Source organism: Carassius auratus, chromosome 41, assembly GCF_003368295.1.
Source record: "Carassius auratus strain Wakin chromosome 41, ASM336829v1, whole genome shotgun sequence".
NCBI classification, from domain to species: Eukaryota; Metazoa; Chordata; class Actinopteri; order Cypriniformes; family Cyprinidae; genus Carassius; species Carassius auratus.
In genome coordinates, this window is record NC_039283.1 from 9,199,634 (window position 1) to 9,226,290 (window position 26,657).

General features: G+C 38.4%; 1 protein-coding gene and 2 long non-coding RNA genes across 3 annotated transcripts; 1 reads left to right on the forward strand and 2 right to left on the reverse strand.

Moving 5' to 3' along the window:
- The first annotated feature begins 1,187 nt into the window (after positions 1–1,187).
- LOC113059634 (uncharacterized) lies at positions 1,188–5,651 on the forward strand. The gene is made up of 3 exons (XR_003278113.1): positions 1,188–1,467; positions 4,881–5,026; positions 5,519–5,651. It is a non-coding gene; the product is annotated as an uncharacterized LOC113059634 (long non-coding RNA).
- LOC113059635 (uncharacterized) lies at positions 5,009–5,996 on the reverse strand. The gene is made up of 3 exons (XR_003278114.1): positions 5,917–5,996; positions 5,248–5,660; positions 5,009–5,094 (listed from the first exon to the last, which is right to left on the reverse strand). It is a non-coding gene; the product is annotated as an uncharacterized LOC113059635 (long non-coding RNA).
- A 7,332-nt stretch (positions 5,997–13,328) lies between these two features.
- LOC113059497 (major histocompatibility complex class I-related gene protein-like) lies at positions 13,329–20,470 on the reverse strand. The gene is made up of 7 exons (XM_026228021.1): positions 19,744–20,470; positions 17,739–17,996; positions 16,258–16,530; positions 13,867–14,157; positions 13,640–13,768; positions 13,430–13,474; positions 13,329–13,342 (listed from the first exon to the last, which is right to left on the reverse strand). Exons 1-7 carry the CDS (start codon positions 19,790–19,792, stop codon positions 13,329–13,331), a joined length of 1,059 nt encoding a protein of 352 aa, XP_026083806.1. The 5' UTR covers positions 19,793–20,470.
- Between the last annotated feature and the right edge of the window lie 6,187 nt (positions 20,471–26,657).

The following is a 26,657-nucleotide window of genomic DNA, read 5'->3' on the forward strand; positions in this document are numbered from 1 at the left end:
TTTGAGAGGATCAAAGCTGCGTCAAGGCTCCAAAACTAGAGGCTAGTGAAGTGTCTTAACATAAATATATGACAAAGATTTTTGGTGCACATAAACTTTAGGGTGTATAGTATAAAAATATGCATTCGCATATATTTAGTTTTGTTTGGTGTGGTCAGTGCTTAATTTGTAATATGTAAGGTCCTGGAACATATGGCAAATGTCTTTATGGTCTTTTATGACTCTTAAAATGTTTTTTTTTTTTTTTTTTACTTCTAAAATGCTTGTTAAAACAGTTTAAATAAGAAAACTAAATAAGAAATGTTGTACTGAGAACGGTACTGTAGGACATTTAATGAAAACCAAGGCTATTTTCCGCAATTTACAATTATTATATAATTATTATTATAACCATAATTCAGGATTACACCAACTTGTTCCCTCCTATTTTTTTTTTTTTTTTTTAGCCCAGTAGAAAATAATGAAAACACAAATTAACAATGTATTTAACACTGCAGAGACACAGAAAAGTAGTATAATGTCATTCTTACCATTAAAGTTGTTTAAAATGGACCATAAAACAGGCATCAATTTCCCCTCGGTCTCTCTAGATTGTTCTTTGCTTCTGGAGTCATTTGCAGTCCTGTGTCCCTTTTGAAATCCATGACCTCACTTATGGAATGGGGTTAAACTGAGGTAATGGTGGTCCAACAAGGCAGAGAAATAAAAGCAACTAAATTGTGGAGGTGTGGAAGTTATTATCGGTTGGCACTGCAAATTAAGTTAAGTGAGAAAAACCCATCTCACACTCTGCACTTGAAATTGGAACCGTGGTAACAGCAGTCAAAAAGTCTTTTGATCCTGCTGGGATGAGCTGACCACCGTTCTCTCGATATTCTCTCAAAGCCCAAATGGCATTTCGAGGGCTGTCACTGCCAAACTGTTTGCTAAGAGATTAATTTTCTTTATCACCATACGTTGCTCTGGCATCCTGAGGCCAGTATTCAGGAAAAATCACTTTTGAAACCTATCTTTCGAGTTGAAAATCCCAGTGAATGAACATGTAGATAAATAGTGTAGGAGCTCAATTTGCGTGAATAAATTAATCATAAATGTGCATTAAAAACGTTTTTTAAAAGAAATTGTGAGTAAAATTATTTCCGCTGTCAAAAAACAAACAATACAGTGGAATATCAGCCAACAGGACATGCAATATTTACAACTGGAATTGTTTACTATGAAAAAATGGTATGATCAAAATGTAATTATGTCCCAATCTCCACCACAGGCAGTTCCGATACACATCATACAGGCAGGTTGTCCGCTGGGCGTACGGAATACTAGGCAGGAACATTAGGAAAGCCATATCTTCAAATGTTGTGTCAGCAATAAGGAGGCAGTTTGCAAAGGAGGGACAAACATACAAAGGTTTCCAGTGGCCCCGCTTGGAAGACAATTAAGAAATCCATAGTGAAACAAACTGTACTGGTAAGATTTATTTTATTACTGTTAAAACGTGAGTGTCGTGCGAGATAGAGGCTGACTGCCTCATCCTTGGCAACCTTCTGGTGGGAAGAGGTGGGGGGCGGGTGTAGTAGAGGACAAGACAGCATAGATTTATTGTAGGGCCTGTGGTGACTTGCAGTATTCCTCTACCAGCGAGACCATACGATCTGTTGCGGATCCTTGAGGAGAGAAATGTTTAGAACACATTTAGTAACATGGTTGACTCACATAAAAAAAGATAGATTCACATAAAAAAAGATATTGAAAAACTAAGTGAAACCACTAACCGTAAGATGGTTTCTCCTTGATGGGGGTGGACTACCCAGCCACCTTTCCGAAACCAGGGGTAGCGAACGGCGTAGCGTGCCTCACCCTCACTGGTTCGAGCTACATCTCTGTTGCCATTACTATTGAGATATAGGGCCGCCAAGAGAAGTCTGTAGGAGATAAGTAGATAGAACATTAGGTCTCCAAAGCTAACCCAATGCAGTGAAATGCAACAGAAATACATGACATTAATGTTTTCAGTTCAAATGGGTCTAAGACAGTGACTCATCTTTGCAATTATTTTTTTTGCAAACAATATGTAATGCTGTTATCTATCAATAACATTTGTCTGCTATACAAGACTGCATTAGTTTCTAGCCATATTCATTCTGTCATCATTTACCTGCTACAAAAGTATAAAGGTATTGCAATATCCTGAAATTGAAAAAAAAAGACCTAATTTTATTAGTATCGATACTTTTAAGTGATAACACAAAGAAAAGAAAAGCCAGCGTGTTTGGGAGCAAAGTGCAGAATGAGGGAATGGTAGGCCTCCAGGGAGAATGTCTGATGCTGAGGTGACAATTGTCGAATATCATTTAACAGTGCTTTCCTGGCAGCTACACTGCTGGTGATCCTGAATAAAACATATTCTGTCATATAGTCTGTCGCATTTCATAACACAAGTAATTATTAGTACACATGGGGCTATGTATTGATAAAACTAAACTTAACAAGCACTGAAAAAAGTTTAGCCTCATAACATTTGACATTTTTTAACATAGGCTACTATGTTGTACCTGGTTCCAGCCACTCCTTTTTTCTTGCCTCTCCTTCCAACGGTGGATGTGTGCAGCTGGTAAATGCAGGAGTGCTGTGTTCATGTATGTCCTGTACATGATTTATTATACTCTGCCATTTTTTCCTGCATCTCATCTGGATCTCCTGTAGGGGTGGAAGCTGCGGTCCAGTAGAGATGGTTGATGATGGCTGGCCTCCACAGCTTCAGATCCTCACAGTCCCTCTCTTTTGCAGCAGCATCCAGTGCTTTCTGTACACCTGTTCCAGAACAAACCAACAGAGGAGAGCAAACTAATTATTAGGAAAGTGAATTTAACTACAAAAAAAGTCTGTTATATAGAACTACCAACATCAGAATACATACTTTTCCCAATATGCCAGACGTCAAAGAAATGCCTTGTTCCTTCTGAACACATTTTCTCACGTGTACCCACTTGGCCACCTTAAACACAAATTGATTTTATAGAATTTAGAATTTATTTTGAGTGATACTGTGCCTGTCAATTGTGTTCAGCTTGAGCACCTGCCCCTTTGCCCTTTGGTGCCCAAAGTGCCCTTTTGTCAAAGCAAAATTTCCTCTAATTTTTTTTTTTTTTTTTTTTTTTGGTCATAACGTTTCCTTTTGTGAATGCCTGTTCATGCCCAATCTAAATATTAGTAAAATTTTGAATAATAATTTAGCCGTCAATAAGATGACCAACATGATGACCTTTGACCTGACGACGACGACCTCCTCATCCAACCGGGACGATTTGTCACGCCGCACGCGCATTTTTTAATTGTCAGAGGATATTTTCATTACCGCGGAAGCTGGTAAGTGGTGTTTCATTCTCAGCGAAGTGATTTTGATATGTATTTACTTATTATTATTTTACAAGAACGACGTGATGTGAGAACATGCAGATATGTTGTTTATATTGCGGTGTGTAGCCTGTAGTGTAGAGTAACGTTAGCGTGCTGTTTGAGGGAGAAACGTTTCACAGGCAAGGGGCAGAGGCGTCATGCCCCTTCAAAGATTTCTGAGCAAAGTTGATTTTAAATGCAGCTTCCAAACGACAAAAAAAAAAAAAAAAAAAACAGCAGAATAATATTTTTATATATTTCATATAATCACACTGTTGTGATTAGATTGTTCAGTGCACAGCATCAGCTGCTAAATTCAAATCTGTGTTCGCTGGCTGGCGCTGAGCCAGAGACGTTCGTACAACGATTCATGATAACCAATCATCGGTTCTGTTGCGCGAATGCAATGGCCAATCGGAGACGTGCAGAAGAGTCATCATGAAACGCGGTGTTTTTGTTCACTTGCTTGCTGACTGAATTATTTAGCGAATTCTTTCTTCAGAGAGAGAGAGTAAAAACTAAAAACAATCCTGATGTGCATAATGTAATATAAAGTGCTTCAGTGATTTTAATGGGAGTTTTTGAGAGTGCCTGAACTCTGGCTAAACTGAATGAAAATGTTATTTGATATTGTAAATGTTCTTTACTCTCTGCAAAATGAAAGAGTTAAAATAAGTAACTTACAATATTGTTATTAAAATTTACATTAAATGCAAATTCAGTCGTATTTAAAATATTTTATGGCATGATATGGCACTTAAGTAAAAAGTCGGGGTTTTATGTGTAGTTAATAGATTACACTACCTTTCCATTTATTGATCAAATAACAATCTATTAAGGTGCAAAACGCGTTTACTTACACGTTTGAGAATCGAGATATTTCCTGATATATTAAGCATGTTTGGAATTGTTTTGAATAAAAAGGAAAAATAAATAAGACATAAGCCTATATAAGTTATACAGTGCTTTCATTGCATGACTCAGTTGTTTATTGTTTTGCATCAATATTTAAGGTGGACTTATTGATTAAGTGCAAAAATAGTATTGATGGTTAAAATAATAGATTGATAATGAAATAGTAGATTGTGCCTTGTTCCTAGATGGACAGAGAGTGGAAAGTAATAGATCAGATGAGGAGATGGAGATAGAGGAAGAAAAAGAGGCAAATGTAGACTTTTTTACTTTTAAACTTAAAATTGTCTCTTCTAATCTTTTTCTTTTTCAAAACTGCATCACAGCATTGGCTGCCGTATCAATACATAATCATCCATATCAGTACGCAAATTGGCAAGGAATGCATCACAATATATTGCTGTATTGATATTTTGAACCGCGCTTTTTAAAGCCTTGTTCCATGTGCCCCTTTTATACTTTGAGCACCTGCCCCTCCAAAGGTCTCTGCACGGCCCTGGTCACCAGACAGGATCAGTCCACCCCCAGTCTCCTTCAACTCTCTGATGATCCCCCTCTGCTCATTCCTCCAGGCCTGCACGATGCTAGGGATAGTGTAATAGCGCTGATGGTGAAAAAAAGTGCCGGGACTTATGCACTGCAGTCCAAACAGCTTCAGCATCCTGATTGTCTGAGTAGCCATGCAACCTGAGAAGTGGATAGCACCGCTGAGTTGCAGGTAGGCATGTTTTGATGCACCTTCGCTTGGTTTTGCCAGTAACGCTTATAACCAAAAGTTCTGCAGGCCTGAAAGATGAGAGAAGATTTGATACGCAAGCAGCTTTAAGATGAGGTAGTGAAATACCTGTAGGGTTAAGACACAAATAATTAATATACTGTACTGTACATTCACAGACTATAATTCAGCTCCTCACAGACATTTGACAAATAAGACATTACCTGCTTGACTTTTATGAAAGTTCCTTCCGGGTGCATTATGTGTCCCTGTGTTTCCCCACAGCAAGCAGGGCAAACCATGAACAAGGACAGCAACTGCCTCTGGCAAACAATGAACTTGTAAACAGCACTGAAAACAAGAAAAGGAAAAAAAAAAACATTAATTCTGACTATGACATTTTCCAATACACAATCAGAAAAAAGTTTCCATTAATAAGAAGGTTTTTACTTTGGGTCACTGAGAGATTCCAGCTCTTCTGTTTCCTCCTCATAGGACTCGCTCAGCATCTCCTCCCCTGGACTCCATGACATATCACCAGAATGGTTGATGATATCAGAAAATGTCCATTCATCATCACTTTGTTCTCAAGCCGTTTGAGTCTCCACATCCACCATCTGAGTCTTTACCTGAACAGCTTAAATGAAAGAGATTCATCTTAATAATTGTTCACCATTGTACATTCATTGGTAACAACACATGCACTATCAAATGCAACACAGTACAAAATATATTTTTCTAACATTGTGAAGTTCATAATTTGTAATGTTTACTGTCTGAAAAGTGTAAATTACAAAATGGTAACCATGGAGACCCTGAAAAATATTGACATGTAATCCTTATTTGTGACTGTATATGGCATGTATGGTGAATGCTAGATATAAGCTAACTACCTAATGAACGATGTAAACATCTTATGTTGCACTGTGATCCACGATCGACCACTTCTGGCTCAGGGTCCATTGTAGAGATGTCTCCATCTAAATCATCTTCAGGATCTGAAGTGGCAGTTGCACCCGTCCCGTCTTTGCTGGCAGCACTCTCTCCCAAAATAAGAAAACAGACCAAAATCACAACTTTGAACTTTAAAAAATGTAGTCTTTCATGAAAATCCCCCATTCATGCATTATTTAAAAGACTGCTAATCTTTTCAAAATCTTTTAAAAGATTCCCAAGCTGCATTCCCTTGCATGTGCCCTGTTGATACCAGCTTCATTAGTCAAAGAAAACCAAGGCAACTTCGATTTAACTCTGTAAACTAATATTGTAAAGCATTACTTGGATGCGTTTTGGAGAAGGTGAAGTCTTGTTTACACTTTAGCCTGGCTCCGAAGAGAAAGAGTGCGTGCGCACGACCGACTGACTCTCTAGGTGTTTCTCAATGTCAAGGAAAGATCCTCGGAAGCCAGTATTTCGAGGATGCTACGTCATCGACATCCGTCGAAGGACTGTTCCAATGTCAAGGATCCTCGGAATTTCAACCAAGGACTGAGTCCTTCGTTCGAAGAATATCCCATACACAGGAAAGGATGCATATGTGTATCCTTCGCGCTCTCAAATCACCCACAATCCTATGCGCGCAGCTTTGCTATCTAGTTCAAAAATGTGGAACGTTAACGTAGTCGGAGCGTTAGCGGTTTTTATTTACGTTACCAAACATTTGTTATAACTGTAGTAAATAAGTAAAGTTTGAAGTTTAAATGCCAGTACAAATTACTACTGTATTGATATTGTAAATTATACAAGTGGTTAACTGAACCAGACCTGTCATTTAACAATTGGTTGCGTCATCGGCATTCCTTTTATAAATAACTAGTTAAGTTGTCCAAAGTAATTTAATGATACCATTCACAGCGTTATTCAAACTGACCTTTTCACTGGCGTAATGACGCAATTACGTGCACTTGCTAGCCTGTTCCATTTACGTGTTCTCCGTATGCTAAAGAGGAGTCTCACCTAGCCTCTGAAGGAGGTGACTTGGAAGGATCAGTCCTACCAAGGAAGTATCCTTGACATTGAGAAACGCCTTCTTTCTCTGCTCATTCTTTCAGTTAAACATGCGCCCTGTCACAAGCGCAACAGTTCATCTACATTACTCACCGATCAAATAAGACTTTGGCGGGACAAAAAAATCACTTTGGCGGGCGCTAAAATAAGTTAAATGCAAAAATTAATGCGTGAATTTAACCGAGTAGTAGACTACATGACCATGCACTCGCATAAATGTGACCACATAAAATTTTAACTCGCACATTCCCAGAAAATGGTCGCAGTCTGGAACCCTGTCTTATTAGCTCAATAAAATAAGTGTCAGGAGGCTCATGTGCAGCCTCACGTGGTGTAACAAGAGTAAGCTGACGGCAGCTTTCATGCCTTCATGTTGCTAATATTAACTTATCAAAGTCATGCCAAGACTAATCCATTATAATGTCAAGAGAAATACATTTGCAGAAATTACATGCAGAGCTACATTTCGATGCAACACTTTGTATAAGGTATTATAAGACTTACTGTGCAAAGCTCCCATTTTCGACACGCAGATTCTCTGCTAGACTCTTCACTCCCGCCAGATTTTGCTGCATGCACCGATGGCACAGCTCCATTTGCGAGGCTTACCCACTCTTTTCGTCAAAATCCCATGCGAAATTCCATAAGATCTCCTTGGTTGTAGCTGTCCGAAGTGAAGTGTCAACGAGAAGGCAGCGAAATTGCTTCTCTTTACCTGAACGAAATGTATCCAAGCATGGAAATCTTTGTTTCTTGTTTGGAAATCGGTGGACCCAATGGCAAGACATTGGAGTTGTTGCATCCAAAACAAACACAAGAATTCACCATTGTGACAACTCAAACCTACTATAACTATAATAACGATAACAACAGTCTCTTTTCTGTTCTCTCAGACTACGTAAACCCACAGTGAGAACCAGGGCGGCAGCACCTATGTTTGCCTGTCGTTATGTCATATGACACATTCTCTGGGATATGGCGTTTTTTTGGAGCGTAGCTTAGAATAGGTACACTTTTTTTCTTAATTTCTGCCCGTGGGTGTTGTAAAACATATGTATCCTCATGTATGTCTTTTTAAATTGCCATTTTCATACAAGATTCTGTATAAATTAATTTATACAATTAAATTGAAAGATGGCCTTTAACTCTTTGATGAATTTGTTGTACCCCGCCCGGTCCCCTTCTGCCCTTACGTACGATAGCATGGCTTTTTGCCAGACTACTAATAAACACCTTGCGTGTCTTCGTCCTGGATGCAGAGGAATGCCTTGGAAGATGCTGTCATTTACAGCATTTTGACTGATTTGGCTATGAAGTCCAGGTCTCTCAGACATTGCCTCAAACACCCTTGCCCCGCGACAAATAGCTCTATGAGCTGCTATAATTGTACAGCCTTGCTTTTGGAGCTCCAAGGACAGCTCAGGCAGTTCTTGAAGTGCATCGCACATGAGGCTGAGATTTTGGACAAAACTGTATAAGGACAAACGCTTAGCTAGGCCACTGTAAATAGCACGGGTAATGCTGTCGCGGGAGGAATCTTCTGCTGTCTGACTGAAATGATTGTAGAGGGCAGGATCATTTTTCCATACAGCTTCGACAAACCCATTGGTTGCCCAAGTCCCGGCCAATTATGCACAACTGAATGTGCAATTCATCAGCACATTTTTTTTAAGCTCAATTCTGTTTTTGTATGATGTGCAATTCAATGTGTATAGTCTATCCATGAAAATCCTAAAGTGATTTACTTCCCCTAATTCCTTCATCGTATCGCCGACTGTGAGCTCCAGTCGATGTGCTGAGCAGTGCCACACCAACATATTTGGGAAAAGTGATTTAAGTCTGACCACTCCAGACTTGCGGCCGAGCATAACTGATGCTCCATTGCACGAGAGACCTATTTGGGTTTTAGACAAAAAATCCTGTGTAAAATTAACACCACATAACAGTTTATGGACAATTCCTTGGGCACTTTGGTCTTCTAGTTCAACAAAAATATTCTATGGCGACTCCATGCCGGGCAGCTGTAATCTGACGTAAATGATTAAAGCACTCTTTCTGCTTAAACTAGTTGCTTCATTAAGCATCAGACCAATTTTAGGAGCACAAGCAACAATCTTTTCAAATAATTTATTTTTAATTTCAAGTGAAATATGACTCTGTATGTTGCCCGTTATTTGGCTTTCTCCATCTTTGGTGCTTGTTTTCTCACCTCCACATGCTTCTTCCCCCGGCTTGCCAGAACTCTCTGTAGTTGTCGACTCACTCTGTTCATCGCAGGTGGTTTCATCTTCCTTTGTGTTAACATCTCAGCTGGTGAACTTAAACCTTTGCTATCAGTATCGATAATAATTCTGGCCTGTTTGGTTTTAGACGTTGGGCCCTGTCTAAAATAATTACGTAAATGAAGCTGTCTTTTTACCATTGTTCCACATTTCCAATTAAGCACTGAAGCCCCCCTCCCCCTCAGACACAGACAAGTTTATTAACATGAAAATAAAACCTCTAAATCCTGACATGGATAGTACTTGCATCTTTTTTTTTCTTCTTTTTACATTTATTATCATTTTATATTTTTAGAGGAGATAACGCTATTGTGTTTGTGTGTGTGTTATATATATGTATTCAACACTCTGCAGACTTGCTCAATGTCCCTCCCACGGCGTCATCTGCTTGGTTACACCTTATGAGTAATAGCCTATCAACACGAGACGGCTAAAGCCGGTCTGCTGGGCAGTGGAGTTGCTAACTTGGCGACTTTGTCTCTAGATTTAGCGACTTTTTCCCAAAAAAGCGACTAGCAGCTTTTGGGACAATCATTATTTAATCTCTGAGACTCCCTGATGCTGCTGCACGAGCGCGAGGTCTCTCTATCTGCTTCTGCTGTGTTCAGCGAACGCAGAGAGGAGCAGCACTCTCAGTAAAAAAAAAAAAAAAAAAAAAAAAAAAAAAAATATATATATATATATATATATATATATATATATATATATTCTGTTGCTTCTAACTCTATTTTACAAGCAAGTATAGCCGACATCAGTCACAGCACAACCACTGACTTTATTGTATGTATATTTGATTTCATTAGTGCAGATTAATATTTGAGAGCTGGTTATGTAATCTTAATGGACCGCGTTTCAGTCATTATAATATTCCTTCTGTTGTCTGACAACCGAAACATTAAAATATAGTAATAAAAACAGTTTTATTGAGAATTACAGTACAGACCAAAAGTTTGGACACACCTTCTCATTCAAATAATTTTCTTTATTTTTATGACTATGAAAATTGTAGATTCACACTGAAGGCATCAAAACTATGAATTAACACATGTGGAATTATATATAGAATTATATACATAACAAAAAAGTGTGAAACAACTGAAAATATGTCATATTCTAGGTTCCTCAAAGTAGCCACCGTTTGCGTTGATTACTGCTTTGCACACTCTTGGGGTTCTCTTGATGAGCTTCAAGAGGTAGTCACCTGAAATGGTCTTCCAACAATCCTGAAGGAGTTCCCAGAGAGATGCTTAGCACTTGTTGACCCTTTTGCCTTCTGTCTGCGGTCCAGCTCACCCCTAAACCATCTCGATTGGGTTCAGGTCCAGTGACTGTGGAGGCCAGGTCATCTGGCGCAGCACCCCATCACTCTCCTTCTTGGTCAAATAGCCCTTGGTGCCTTCAGTGTGACTCTACAATTTACATAGTCATGAAAATAAAGAAAACTCTTTGAATGAGCTAAATTAAATTGCAGTATATATTTTTATAAATTAAAATGTTCAAAACACCCCCCCCCCCCGTTTATTTTTTATTTTTCACAAATCACACCCTGTGTATATATATATATATATATATATATATATATATATATATATATATATATATATATACATACATACACACACACACACACACTCACTGGCCACTTTATTAGGTACACCTGTTCAATTGCTTGGTAACACAAACTGCTAATCAGCCAATCACATGGCTGCAACTCAATGCATTTAGGCATCTAGATGTGGTGAAGACAACTTGCTGTAGTACAAACTGAGCATCAGAATGGGGAAGAAAGGGGATTTAAGTGACTTTGAACATGGAATAGTTGTTGGTGCCAGACGGGCTGGTCTGAGTATTTCAAAAAATGCTGATCTACTGGGATTTTCACCCACAACCATCTCTAGGGTTTACAGAGAATGGTATGAAAAGGAGAAAATATTCAGTTAGCGGCAGTTGTGTGGATGAAAATGCTGTGTTGATGTCAGATGAGAATGGGAGACGATGATAGAAAGGCAACAGTAACTAAAAAAACACTTGTTACAACCAAGGTATGGTGAATCCCATCTCTGAACAAACAACAGGTCAAACTCTGAAACAGATGGCCTACAGCAGCAGAAAACCACACCGGGTGCCGCTCCAGTCAGTCAAGAACGGGAACAAGAGGCTACAATTCGCACGGGCTCACCAAAATTGGACAATAAAAGATTGGAGATACGTTGCCTGGTCTGACGAGTCTCGATTTCTGCTGTGACATTCAGATGGTAGAGTCAGAATTTGGCATAAAGAATACAAAAGCTGATCCATCCTGCCTTGTCTCAACGGTTTAGGCTGCTGGTGGTGGTGTAAAGGTCTGGGGGATATTTTCTTGGCACACTTTGGACACCTTAGTACCAATTGAGCATTGTTTAAATGCCACGGCCTACCTGAGTATTGTTGCTGACCATGTCCATCCCTCTAGGACTACACCTATACTTTTCTTCTGATGGCTACTTCCAGCTGGAAAATGCACAATGTCACAATGCTCAGATCATCTCAGACTGGGTTCTTGAACATGACAATGAGTACACTTTACTCAAATGGCCTCCACAGTCACCAGATCTCAATCCAATAGAGCAGCTTTGGGATGAGGTGGAACAGGAGATTCACATCATGGATTTGCAGTGGACATGTCACGTTCGGGAACACAGGAGACGGAAGATTCAAGTGCAGTGTGAGTTTAATAGGGTAATCCAAAATCAGAGTTAAAACAAGCAGGGGTCATAACCAAACATCAGTCCAACACAAACAAACAGGGAACAAGAAACTAGAACACAAGGAAACTTGGTGACGGAAAGTAGGACTCCATGAAAACAAATGGAAACAGACCGGATTATATAGGCAGGGTAATGACTATCAAGTGAAGATACAGGAGTGCAATTACTGTGATGAAGGGACAAGGCTTTGTGGGAATTGTAGTGCCTGTGGTGAGGTGCCTATGGGGAAGTGAGACCACTGTGGACAGCCAGGGAAACAGAGACCAGACACCGTGACAACAAATCTGCTGTAACTGCGTGCTGCTATCATGTCAATATGGACCAACATGTATCCAACACCTTGTTGAATCTATGCAACAAAGAATTAAGGTAGTTCTGAAGGCAAAAGGGGTTCCAACCTGGCACTATCAAGGTGTAAGTGGCCAGTGAGTGTGTGTATAAAAGCAATACTTTCACATTAAAGCAGTTTAGTAACAGATAAAACATTGCATCCACATCCAGCGTCAAAAGGACTGAATTCTTATTTTGAGTTTTCACTCAACTATCCCTTTAACTTAGATGATACATAAAATATATTTGTAATAAGGAAATAGGCAAGAATAAGCATGCAGATGTAAGGTTTTAAATGCAGGGTATTTAATAATGTGCCAAAGTAAGCAAATAATGAGGAACACTGGGAACAAAGTACAGAAACAAGAGCAGAATTTTAACTATCACATTCAACAACTGCCAAAGTAACAAGGGAAACACAAGGGCTATATGCACTGTATACACAAGGGGTAACCAGCTTAAAAAGATAGCTAGTTCACAAGACACACCTGGGTAGACGAATCAAGCAAAACATCTAAAAACTGACTACAAACATGTCAGGGAAACACTTCAGCTCTGTACAAAATAATTTTTATAACACCCAAGAGTATCCCATCGCAAAACTCAAATATTCTACACACGCTTGTGGTCTTCAGACCCACTTGAACACTTGGGTCAAATACTGAAAATATGTCATGAAGTAGACAAATTATCAAAGACTATAAGTGTGGGTGATGGGACAGGTCCAAATTTCCTGGTGCCTGGTTATTGCAGAGTCATTTTTGCCCAGTGATCCCTTATCTTGATTTTAAAAAGGGTGCAATGGGCATAAATATTAACAAGGGTAAGAGGAGGACTTTACATTATTTTCTTCATATAGAAGGAAATATATGAAGATGTTAAGTATTAACATCCCAGTGTTAAGCATGTTGTCATTTGAGACCATATGTATGCTAATTTTCATGTATCTTGTGCTGGAAAAGAGAGTGTCATTATTAAATTATAATATAAGATAAACAAGTGTTTTTATTTGTACTTGTACTGCTGTAATGTATACTCACTTGGAGTAGGGGAGTAATCACTCTGTGATGTTCTGAAGTCTGGTCCTGAGTAAGACAGAATTCACATCTTACACAGAATTTTATATCTTATTATTTATTCACCAATTTGTTTTCTTAAAAACTGGCAGAATATGTTAAAGATTGAACATTATTTGTTATAATACCCTTAAAGTATACGGTTATTTCCATTTAAACAGCAGCTAAATTTACCAGCAGCATGTCTCTTCCTCTTCCATATGATCAGAGCAGTTATTATAAGAGGCACCCATATAAACACCACCAAACAGGAACTGGTAACCACGGACAAAGTTGATAATCCCAGGCCAGTTTCTTCCAGATCTAAAATAGAAAGATTAATCATTAACTGAGATTAAAAACAGAACTTCACTATACTGAAGGTGAGCATCATAAGACCAGGATGAATGTTTTTTCTGTACCAAACATAATGTCCAGTGTGTTGTCCAGACTTGAGTGATTTATTGCACAGCTGTAATTATGTCTGTCATGTAGTTCCTTAACACTCATCACCAAACTCTTCCTTATCTGGTAAGTTCCATCTCCATTGGGAAGAGGATTGCCTCCTGTGATTTTTCCATTATCAGCAGTCTGACCATCTCTGACAAGAGTCACGTTAATGTCGCGGGGATAAAAACCTGTTACCAGGCATGTGATTTGATACTCATGAGATGCTGCAAGCACCTTTTTTAGGAGTCTGACTCTGGGTTTCACTTGAAAAAAGGATAAAAAAAAAAATAATAATTAGGTAACACTTTATTTTATGGTGTCCTTGTTACACAGGTAACATGTAATTACTCTAGTAATAACAAAAACACATTCATAATTACATGCAACTAATACTAAAATCAAACCCTCACCCTAACCCTTACCACACAGTTAGTACATGTAGTTAATCGATATTACGCAGTACTTAAATGTATAATTACACTGTAACAATGACACCATAAATTAAAGTGTAACCAAAATTTTTTATTAATTGCATCATTCATTAATGTATGTAACCATAAATTAAATAGCAAGATTACAAGATAATCTGTTTGGTCATTTCAATTAGCTAGGTCTCAAAAAGAGATTCTGACTCAAAATATTTTCCAGAAAGTGGTGATTGAAAGTTAGTGATCATTTGATTATTTTTGCATAAGTAAGAGTTATGAATCAAAATGTAAGGATCACAAAACTTTACGGAATACATTGTTGAAATATTATAACATTAAACATTGATTTTAAAGATCAAATTAGGTCAATAAGGTGGGAAAATGTTTATTATATAAAAATATTTATTATATAAGAAGCTTTGATGTAATTTAAGAATGTGTTTCTTAAAGTTGTAGATAGTAACTCCCCTCAAAGTGATTATCAAACAAAAAGCCAGTCCTTGGGTGAATCAATGAAAATGTGTGTTGCCAAATTCATTTTCACTTTTAAGGTTAAGTTTCAGTAGACAGTATTAAGGTCATTTTAGAGCAATAATTAAACGTGTCTAAATCAACTGGATTGGATGAAATTGGAAAAAATGGAGCTAGTATTATTGCACACTAGTATTATACTCTCACAAATATCACAAATCTTTTATTGGAGAAAGGTATAGTAACAGTAGCAAATAATTTTATTTTTTTTAAGGAGGAGTGCAGACAGGATCCAGGAAACTATCTATTAGTTTTTATATTGAGTGTTGTTTCTAAAATAAAAGAAAAAGTGGTGATCAAGCAGACTGCTGAGTATTTTAGTAAAAATTAATTAATATATGATTTTCAGTCAGGTTTTAGAAAGTCAGATTCATCGTATCTTATTATTTTTGACAGAATTGATTAGGAAAGAGATTGATAGAGAAAACATTTTGAATGGTTCTGCTGGATCTACAGAAAGCCTTTGATAATGTCAACCATTCAATATCATCAGACAAAGTAAGTACTTTGGTTTTTTTATGTACAGCAAAATCTTGGTTGGCTTCTAGGTTGGCAGAAGTGGGAGGAATACTTTCAGAGGATAAGATTGTGTATAATGGGGTTCTGCAGGGTTTTATACTTGGTCCGCTATTGTTTTTATTATATATAAATTATATTCAGGCTGTATGTGAGGGAAATATGTTTTTATATGCTGATGATTCTGTTCTTTTAGTTGCAGATATAGAGGCAGAAACAAATTGTTATGTTTAAGATATGTGATTTACAATTTTTGTAGTTTACAAATGTGCAATTTTCAGATGCTGTGTTTGAACGTGCCAGCTATAATGGACAATGTATAATCTTCTCAGCACTCCTGACTGTCTCTTGATATTCTGATTTGGTAGCTGAACCAAACCAGAGACTTATGGATGAACACGGGATGGACTCAGTGATGGCCAAGTAGTACTGTTTCAGCAGGTCCTGTGAAAGGTTGAATTTCCTTAGTTAGCGAAGGAAGTACAGTCTCTGCTGGGCCTTTTTAGCAATGGAGTCCATTTGAGTGTCCAACTTCAGGTCCTGAGAAATGGTGGTGCCAGGAACCTGACTGACTCTACCGCAGCCATAGCACTGTCCAAGATAATAAGTGGGCGAAGTGCAGGTTAAGAAGTGAGAAGCGAGTCATGGATTCTCAGTTTGTTTTATTATTATTATTATTATTATTATTATTATTATTATTAGTCTATCAGTTTGTGTATTTGTGGACCAAATGTGCTAGGCAGTATCGCCTTGAGAGGGCAATAGGCCAATCACAGAGACAGGGAAACCTTGCCCCCCTCATGTGATGTTATGCCTTACTCAAAAAACAATTTACTGTAATGCAATGCACTTCTTGTACTGTACTTAATCAGACAAGTTTCTCTATACCTTTTTGCAGAATGCTGCTTTTCTTCATGTTCCTCCTCAAAATCTTCAGGCAAATAGGATGATAAATATTTTCATAAAGAAAATTTACATAAATACGTTTGTGCTGGTCCCATGCACGTATTAATGACAAGTTAATCTCTAATATTTTTGTCTCAGCATCAAATATACCCCACTCTTTCATTTGACCATTAAATGCATCCCATGTGTAAATTGGACCCGGTTTGTCATTTTCCAACAATTCACATCCAGCAAGCCTCTGATGTACATGTACACCTTCAAATGGAGAGAAATAGAGTTTATTTAGATACTTTTGTGGTCCCATTATGTAAGCAATTATGTAAGAACATATTTCCTTAAACAGCAAAATTTCCACAAATTGGTAAAATCAGTATCTGGGATAAAATGAGGTGAGATACTGTGCAACTAACATACATACAGGGGTTGGATAATGAAACTGAAACACTATACAGCCAGTAGAGCATCAACTGGAATTTGGAATGACAGATATTTCAGCTATTTCTCTTGCATAAGTGTGGCCAGATGAAATCAGCCATTTTTGAAGCCTGACATCTCTTTTTTTTTTTTTTTTAAACCAGATCCCAGAGTGGATAAATCTGGAAACGATGAACTTCACGTGTGTATATTTTGTGAAACAATAATGTTATCACCCCACGTCTCGACCCTAGTCAGACGCGGCTACTAACAACAACAATGGCGGACAATATGATGGTGACAATATGAGCCTTTTAGCTTTTTTAAAGCAAAATCATAAATTACTAAAGCAAAAATGTTTGTATACAGCGTGCAAGGTTTATGCACACGCTCCAAGTCTTATTCCCATTTTTAGTGTATCTCTGTGGCATAATTTACAGCGCCTAACTCTCTCGGATGTGGGAAAGACAGTGAAGTTGGACATTTACAATACCATGATTTGAAACCAGTGTTTGCTATTAGCATGAGTTTGCCAAAGGTTTGGCTATAGCAACCTAACCATGAATATTGAACCTGTTGAGCTCCTGATGATCAGTCATGGTGGAAAAAGGAGAGTCAATGTATACAATTTATTCTGCAATGAGTGGGCTAGCTGTGGATTTATGTCCCTTTCAGACAATCTCTTACATCAACAGTTACTCTTGCAGGATGTGGTTCATATGGCTGTTTTTCCCTGGATACCAAGACACTCACCAAAATGTATTTATTAATTTTTTCCTCTTCTGAACTGTCTCTCAATAAGTTGTGTGGATTGCACTATTTTAACCTGCTAACCTTCATACTCTGCTCTTACTGACGGAATATGAAATTAGTGAAGTTTGGCAACTAGTTTAAGCATTTGTAAGTGTGTATCCTCCAACACTATATCGACTATTGTTTGAGTTTCATTGTCCTATTTTTGTACATACTGTATTCTTTTTTCTTTCTTTTCCAAACCTTCAAAGAAATCTTCAAACAATATAATTTAAGTATATAGACAGGGAACTCACCATCAGAGAGATTTAGATTGTCCTTCAGATAATATGCTCGATCTTTCAAGTTGTAGTACATATCACGGAATATAACAATGTCATCAGTTTGCTCTTCATCATAGTGTTTGGTATCATTGTGAGAGTGACTTACAGCTCTCTGTGTAACTGAGTCATAGTACCTTACTTGTACATCATCAAGCATTCCCACAACAGTGAATTCTGGAAAAGGTGTCTGTCCAATTATATATGTTGCGAAATACATCAGTAAGTGAGAGCCTGTGGGTACACAAGGACAGATAACATTCAGTACAGTGTCATATGAGACTAATAGGTAATAAGGAATTTTTCTGTGTTTTCATATTTATGCACAGTAGGTAATCAGATTACTTTTTGAAAGTAAGAATGCAAGAGTAGAAATTACGTAACAGTAAGCATTATTTCATTTTATAGAACAATAGTTTGATTTATTAGGCAGTAAAGTAAATATATATAAATGCAGTTGAATCCCAAACATGAACAGACTCAAAGGGATGGGGATGGAGGGCCAGGCCTTTGTAGGGGAACAGGAGCTGGACCATTGCATGGACCAGGGGTAGGCAAGTTCGATCCTAGAGAGAGAGACCTGCAGAGTTCAGCTTCAACCTTAATCAAATACACCTGAACAAGTTTATCAATCCACACATGATTACTAAGGTACAGAGAGGTGAGGGTTTTTTTCAGGGTTGGAGCTGAACTGTGCAGGACTGCGGCTCTCTAGGACCGAACTTGCCTACCCCTGGCATGGATTGTGGACAGTGACGCGCCTGGTGCGTGGAGCAGAGGGCAGACCATGGGCCATGGTGCAGAGGTGAACCTGGACTGTTAAACAGGTCTAGAACATGGAGGCAACGCTGAAAACCACCAGTGGGGAGATGAGGAGGCCATCGCGGAGCAGAGACATGGACAGACCATGATAGAACAGTAACTATAAACAATCTCAGTGGTTGTTACATGACAGGCAGAGAGTTTGTGAATGGCCTCAGTGGCCAAATGACAATATGAATATACTTGAACAGCCTTAATGGCTTTAACATGACAAGTGAGAGTTCATGAGCTGCCTCCGTAGCCATGACATGACAGGCAGAATGTTAAGAGACGGCCTACTTAGCCATGACAGGACAGGCAATGGGTTCAATAATGACCTCCTTGGACGTGGCAGGACTGGCAGAGAGATCAGGGATGGCCTCCGTGGCCATGACGGCAGACTGTGAGTTTAGAGATGGCATCTTTAGCCATGACAGAACTGGCAGAGGGTTCACAAGTGAACACTGTGGTCAAAACCGGAAAGGCATGAAACTCACAGGTTGGTGCCAACACAGGACTGAGCGCTAGGGCTTGAGCGGGCTCTGGAGCGGGTTCTTGGGACTGGAGCAGACTCTGAAGTAGACTCAAGGACTGGAAAGCAGTATACAGTCCATACACACAATATAGCAACTGCCATCATTGGCAGTCCAGCTGACGGAGGGTGGACTACCGTGGCCCAGTAGCACACAACACAGCAAATGTCCACAACAAATCGAAATCACCACACCACATTGTACACAAGCCGCAACACAACAAAATTAGAATAGAAACACAATGGAAACAAGACACAACAAAACTAAACTGGCACAACACAACGGAAATTGTCTTATGCATACTAACATATATATTTGCTACTTTTTAATGTGTGAGCTCTTCTTTAATAATAAATGGCGCATCTTCTTTTTAAGTGCTGTTACAATGGATTTAATGCAGGATCTAATGATCTAATGAAATCCAAATTCCAAACCAACGGCCTGTCTCCACCTCTGCATAATGTATCGAAGTAGACTATTTTAAACAGCTACTTATAATGTGTCTTCTATTACTTTAATGTAACTTGGTTATACATTGAACGCCGTCTAACATGTTCTGCTTTTAGAAAGGTCCTTGTTTAAACTAAACGCCACATGTGCTGCAGTAGCAGTAAAGACATTAAAGAGTAACAATAAAAAAGACTTACCTGCATTGACAGCTTTCAAACATGACAACAGATACAAAAGAATAACCATTTTTCTTGTTTAATTCATTTGTGTTAGAGACAAAAAGTGTCATGCATGTTTAGCAGCTGATTGTTGTGATCGTTCCTCCTTCAATGCAAACCACAGAAGTGGATGTGATATACTTGTTTTACCGGTTTTGGTTCATATATAGTACTGTTCAGTAATACAAGCATGCCAGTCATTGGTAATGTGAGTGTTGACATGAAAATAGATTGGTCAGCTACAGAGAGAAACTAGTAGCCAGACAACAGACAAGATAAGATTATCTGTCAGATACCAGATAGTACTTAGATTCCCTGTTTCTCTTCGTCAGAAGTGGTTTATCTGACCTGTATAGAACTGTTTGTTGGATTCATTGTGATCGACAGCCCTCATCAAACCAGTTGTCATCCTCTGTGTGAAGACAATGGCATTTCGTAAATATGGCTCTGAGTAAGGACATGCATGAGTTAAGAGTTAAGTTCTTCGGCTATCATCACACTCAAGCGATGCTTAATGGCTTATCAGTCTGCAGTTTTTGCAAAACTTAATTACAGTAATGATCTTAGTGGGGAAAGTACAGTAGTGTATAGTGTAATGAGTTTGTAATGGACAGCAGGCAAAATGGCAACCACATTCCACACCATGGAAAGTTTCATTTCAATGTGATCAGGCGTGTGCGAGACTACAAAAACAGATGCCTTTTGTCTTTAGACAAATATGTGGAAAACGAGAAAGTTCACATTAACGTGCAATGACAACTACACAGAAACTCTTGTTCTGTTTGAATGATCGTAAATTCATTAGAACCAACAGAAACAACAAAGTTTTCTGTGTGGTTTAAAGCCACAAATGAGTGATTTTCAGACTACACAAATAAATATATTATGCAAAATGCACTGTAAAAAGTTAATTTATTAAGTTAACTTAATTAAATCATGCAAACTTGTTGTCTTGATTTAATTTAGTAATCTTAAAAGGTTAGTTCACCCAAATAGCAAAATTATCTCATTAATAACTTACCCTCATGTTGTTCCAAAGCAGTGAGACCTCCGTTCATCTTTGGAAACACAGTTTAAGATATTTTAGATTTAGTCCAAGAGCTCTCAGTCCCTCCATTGAAGCTGTGTGTACGGTCTACTGTCCATGTCCAGAAAGGTAAGAAAAAGATCATCAAAGTAGTCCATGTGACATCAGAGGGTCGGTTAAAGGGGGTTGAAATGCTCGTTTTCACTCAATATCCTGTTAATCTTGAGTACCTATAGAGTAGTACTGCATCCTTCATAGCTCCAAAAAGTCTTTAGTTTTATTATATTCATAAGAGAAAGATAGTCTGTACCGATTTTTCCCGGAAAAACACGGGTGGCTGGAGGCGTGACGTGTGGGCGGAGCTAAAGAATCACGAGCGCCACTAGGCTTTTGCGTTGAGAGCGCTTGGAAGCTGTGACATTGTCATGAGGAAAAAAACATCATCCAAAACAAACCATGGCTAACAGTCAGATTCAGCTTATATTTATGATCCAGAATCAGATCCAGCGGCTGAAATTTAATAAGAGCAGCATCAGCAACGATATATATATTGTATATATTTGCTTAGCGGTTTTGGAAACGGACTAATTTCCACTTTATGTCGCTGTACATGTGGAAAGTGCAGTTTGATGACAACATCGCATGTTGTTTACTTGATGTGCTTACGCGCCGATAGCTAAGTTAACAACACAGAGATATTTGAAGCAGTTTTACTCACCGCCTGCAGTTCCAACACACGATCGTGACCCTTTTTCGTTGGGATTGCATTATCCTTAAGAAATAAACGATGTGCAAATCCGGCGTCAAACTGGGCCTTGTTTGTAAAACAAGCATCTTCGAAATGCAGGTAACAAACAAAAACACTTGCACAACTTCGTTGATGCTCTGTAAAAATAAACTCTGTCCACTGGTCCCTTAATGCTGTTTTTTTTTTTTGTGGTAATCTGTGCAGGGTTGTCTTGCCCTGGCAACCAAAAACACACTTCTTTTGTGACAATTCGGTCTCTCGCTCAACCCCCCCCCCCCCCCCCTTTAAAATATTTTAAAGCATTGAAAATACATTTTGGTCCAAAAATAGCAAAAACTACAACTTTATTCAGCATTGTCTTCTCTTCCGGATCTGTTTCGAGAGAGTTCAAAACAACGCAGTTTGTCATATCCGGTTCATGAACGAATCATTTGATGTAACCGGATCTTTTTGAACCAGTTCACCAAATCGAACTGAATCATTTAAAACAGTTCTCGTCTCCAATAAGCATTAATCCACAAATGACTTAAGCTGTTAATTTTTTTAATGTGGCTGACACTCCCTCTGAGTTCAAACAAACCAATATCCCTGAGTAATTCATGTACTCAAACAGTACACTGACTGAACTACTGTGGAGAGAGAACTGAACACCGAGCCGAGCCAGATAACGAACAAAAGACTGACTCGTTCATGTCAAGAGTCAAGAACTGGTTGCATTGGTTTTCGGATCACCAGTAGTTCTTTCAGACAGTTTGATTCAATATACCGGTTGAAGAAAATAGTTCACCGTTTTTTTTGCGCTCTACGTAATCAGAATCAGAATCAGAATCAGAAAGAATCAGAATCAGAAAGAGCTTTATTGCCAAGTATGTTTGCGCATACAAGGAATTTGTTTTAGTGACATAAGCTTCCAGTACACAGAGACACCAACACACAGACAAAAAAAAAAAAAAAAAAAAAAAAGGTAGTCAAATAAATAAGTGTATAAACAATTGTGCTATAAATGATAATGGAATAGGATTGAAAAAGATGCAGGGATGTACTAGGATGGAGGGGTAACAAATAAATATAAGGATGTTGCACTTTTGTTTGCATAAGCATAATAATGGTGTTATTGTCAATGATTGCAAGCCTTCGGTTTACCTGGGCTCATAACATTAGCACAGAATCAGTTCAGAATCAATCACCAAAAGAATCAGTTCGGTTCAGACACTCTGTGTGTCAGTCTGCTTCACGCTGAATCACACATGCGCAGTATCATCAGCTCCTCGGTTCTCGAATCGGACGCATCTGACAGAAACGGTTCTTGACTTGCGAACGAGTCATTATCTGGCTCGGCTCGGTGTTCTTTTTTTTTCTGTTTTATTTTTATTATATTATTTAAAATCCCATGCTACGTGTACTGTGTTAACCTAACTGAGACTTATAGCACTTATATATCATTACTCTTTTTATTGTTTTTGATTGCTTCTACTGTCCTCATCTGTAAGTCGCTTTGGATAAAAGCGTCTGCTAAATGAATAAATGTAAATTTAATTCAAATTATTAAATGTATGCCAGAATATTAGGACATTAAAACCCTCCCTCAAAACTGTTTGATTATTTCCTTCGTTTTTATTTAATATAAATATAAATGCTTTTCTGATGTGATTTGAAATTGGAAAAGGTAGGGGGAAAAGGCAGATTCGGACAGGATCGATTGCATCAAATTGTGAACAACACACGTTTGACCATCTGCACTATTAGAGCCGATGACTGTACATTATCCGTTGTAATTTTGACTAAATTAAAGTGTAAAATTACAATATACACAGTGAAGTAAAGTGCAAAAGAATGTTTATATATTACTACACAGATATTACAGAATAAACTTTAATTCCGTATAATTCTACCTCAGATGAAACATGGTTAAACATGGTTGTTTTTCCCGTCTTTTTTTATACCTTAATGTTCTTTAATACTTTAACATTTTATTAGAGTTTTCTTTTAAGTATGCGCATCATTTTAATGCACGCACGACGCGAAAACAACTAACATCATCAGGCAATGCAAATTATAAGCGCATGCGCGGTAAACACATACGTGACGTACATACGTGACATACATACGTGACGTACGTTCGTGACGTCACCGCGCTACAATCTGCAGCCAGGGGTGTCTCGTGTGATGGGGTGTCTCTTCCCCGTGCATGCACAGTGGTGTCCTCGTGGGTCCAGGAAGGGTGTGTTGAGGGACTCCCGTGCCACCAGAGACATGAACTGCTGGACCCGAGATCCAGATGAGAACTGCACCTGTTTACACAGCCGACGGGCCAGGATGCCAGGCCGTCCATCCCCTGCCAGTGCCGTGGCCAACGAAAGTGATGCGGCTGCTGGACTCCACCCCTTACCTGGACCCTTACCTGGCTTTATTGGGTGGTTGTTCTGCACACTTAGTAAACAAACTACAGCTTGTCCAAAATGCAGCAGCAAGAGTTCTTACTAGAACCAGGAATTATGACCATATTAGCCCGGTCCTGTCATCGCTGCACTGGCTCCCTATCAAACATCGTATAGATTTTAAAATATTGCTTATTACTTATAAAGCCCTGAATGGTTTAGCACCTCAGTATTTGAATGAGCTCCTTTTACATTATACTCCTCTACGTCCGCTATGTTCTCAAAACTCAGGCAATTTGATAATACCTAGAATATAAAAATCAACTGCGGGCGGCAGATCCTTTTCCTATTTGGCGCCTAAACTCTGGAATAACCTACCTAACATTGTTCGGGAGGCAGACACACACTAACTTGATATTTAGCCCCTAAAATGTGAATTTTACCAAGGCAACCCTCCCAATAAACTTATATTTTATCCTGGAAACGCGTTTGTGTTAGTTTTGGACTCGTTTTGAGAAGCAACTGGTCAGGATTTGTTGTGAAAACCTGGCAACCCTGATCTGAATGCACGTGCTGTAGATATACTTCTAATTACAGGAGCATCTTTACTGATGAGATGAGCAGACTTCCAACTCTCACTGGTAGCCATGTTGTCGCTTGCTGTTTCGTGTGTGCTATGATGTTGTTGTTGTCGCTTGCCATACTGCCATGTGAAACTAACGCTACAGAAGCTCTGGGGAGCCAAAAATGCGCCATTACGCAAAAACTCGATTTACTTATTTTTTAAATCGCCTGTAACAAAAAATTCGAATTAATTCATTCAATCGATTTTTCGCCCAGGCCTAGCTTTCACACAGAAGTAATGTAGTCGGAGCACCCGGGCGCACTTCCGAAAAAATTGACCAAAAAAAAATCAAAAGACCGGCCGATTACCAATCGCATATTTTAAGCAAAAACCGTCCGGTTTCCGATTTATGGCCGGTCAATTGGTGCACCCCTAATATTTTTATGAAAATGCGAGAGATTTCTGAACCTCCATAAAGGCTGCAATGCAACTGAAATGTTCCCAGAGTTATAGTAAGGACATCAGTAAAATAGTCCATGTGGCATCAATGCTTCAGCCACACTTTTACAAATTTACAAGAATACATTTTGTGCAAAGAAAACAAAAATAGCGACTTTATTCAATAATTCTTCTCCAAATCACATATGCCGCCATTATGGAGAGTAACAACAGGGATGAAAATTGCTTTCCTCTGCGTGTAATCAAGGTTCAGCGCATGCGTGTTGTAGGTCAGCAGCACCATGCGCATGATTTATTTACTTGCTGTTGATAATGGTTGAAGATGCGATTTGGAGAAGAATTGTTGAATAAAGTCGCTGTTTTGGTTTTGTTTGCTCAAAAAAATATTTTTGTTTACTTTGTAAAATTATGGTTGAACCACTGGTGTCACATGGACTGTTTTACTGATGTCCTTACTATGTTTCCGGGTCTGGGAACATCCAGTTCTGTTAATCACCATACAGGGTCCAGATGTGTGTACCATTTTCCACTGTTTGTTAGAATCCCATCTTGACTGTTTGCCTGTATTTCCCATAAGAAGATGAATGACTGACTTTTTTTGTTTCATGTAATTTTAGAAAAAAAAACCAAAGTCTAAATTTTGTTGTTTTCATATTCAGACTAATGAAATTGAAGTATCCAATGAAGACCCTAGCAGTATGGAGTATATGGTGATTTTTTTTTCAAGGTTAATAAATGATTTGTTAAAGTTAATACACAAGAATTTGAGTTCTCCATGCTTTTAAATACTTCTAGGATACAGAGGTTGCCAGTAATCAGGAGGTGATCCGGAATACTCGTGGGAATCTATTTGAAGCTGCAGTCACTGAAGACAGTCCAGCAGATGTTGGAGTTTTAAAGGAAACAGTTCTTCAGGACCTATAGCAGTTTACAGTCCGCAAAACCATGTTGCTGGGACTGAAATATGGACTGAACTTGAGCAACCCTCCTGAATTCAGGTACACATTTGGAATACTGAAGAAGTTCTTTCTGGAGCCAGTTCCTGTTCCTGGAATAAGGTTTGATTGGTTACCCATGAATGCCAATTAGAATTTTATTTGCTATTTTGTGTAATTCTGTAATGTGGTTTAAACTGTATTTTACTGTGTGTAATTATTTATTGCTTGTTTAACAAATACACTTTGATCATTTGTGACATCTTGTCTTTTGTCTCATTACAAGACAAATCACACAAAAAATCCTTTGTTGAAGGGAGTAACTTTAAATAGAAAATATTGTGTTAAAGTAACTAGAACTAATTGTGTGGAACCACTGTCCATAATTGAAATGAGTAATTTGAAACAAACCTCCTTATGTTGATAGAGTGAAACAAATTTGGCTAGATTGTAATAAACCAAAACATGTTGAGTTAACTTAACTGGTTTAAGTTGAAGCAAAGTGAATAAATTGAGTTGGTTGGACATTACTATTTCACATAGATTCTACCTTATTCAATTGTATTGTCACAACACAAGGAGTTTGCATAGATTCAAAAAAATCCATTAATGTTATCAAAACACAATTTGGTTGTGTGGAACCACTGTCCATAATTGACTTAAGTAAGTTTAAAGAGTAATTTTTTTGAGTGCAGGCAGGATCTAAACCATCTTAGAGCCTGCCCTTGAATACCTGTATGGTTTTGTAATCGATCTATGAGTATGTCATGATCTATGGTGT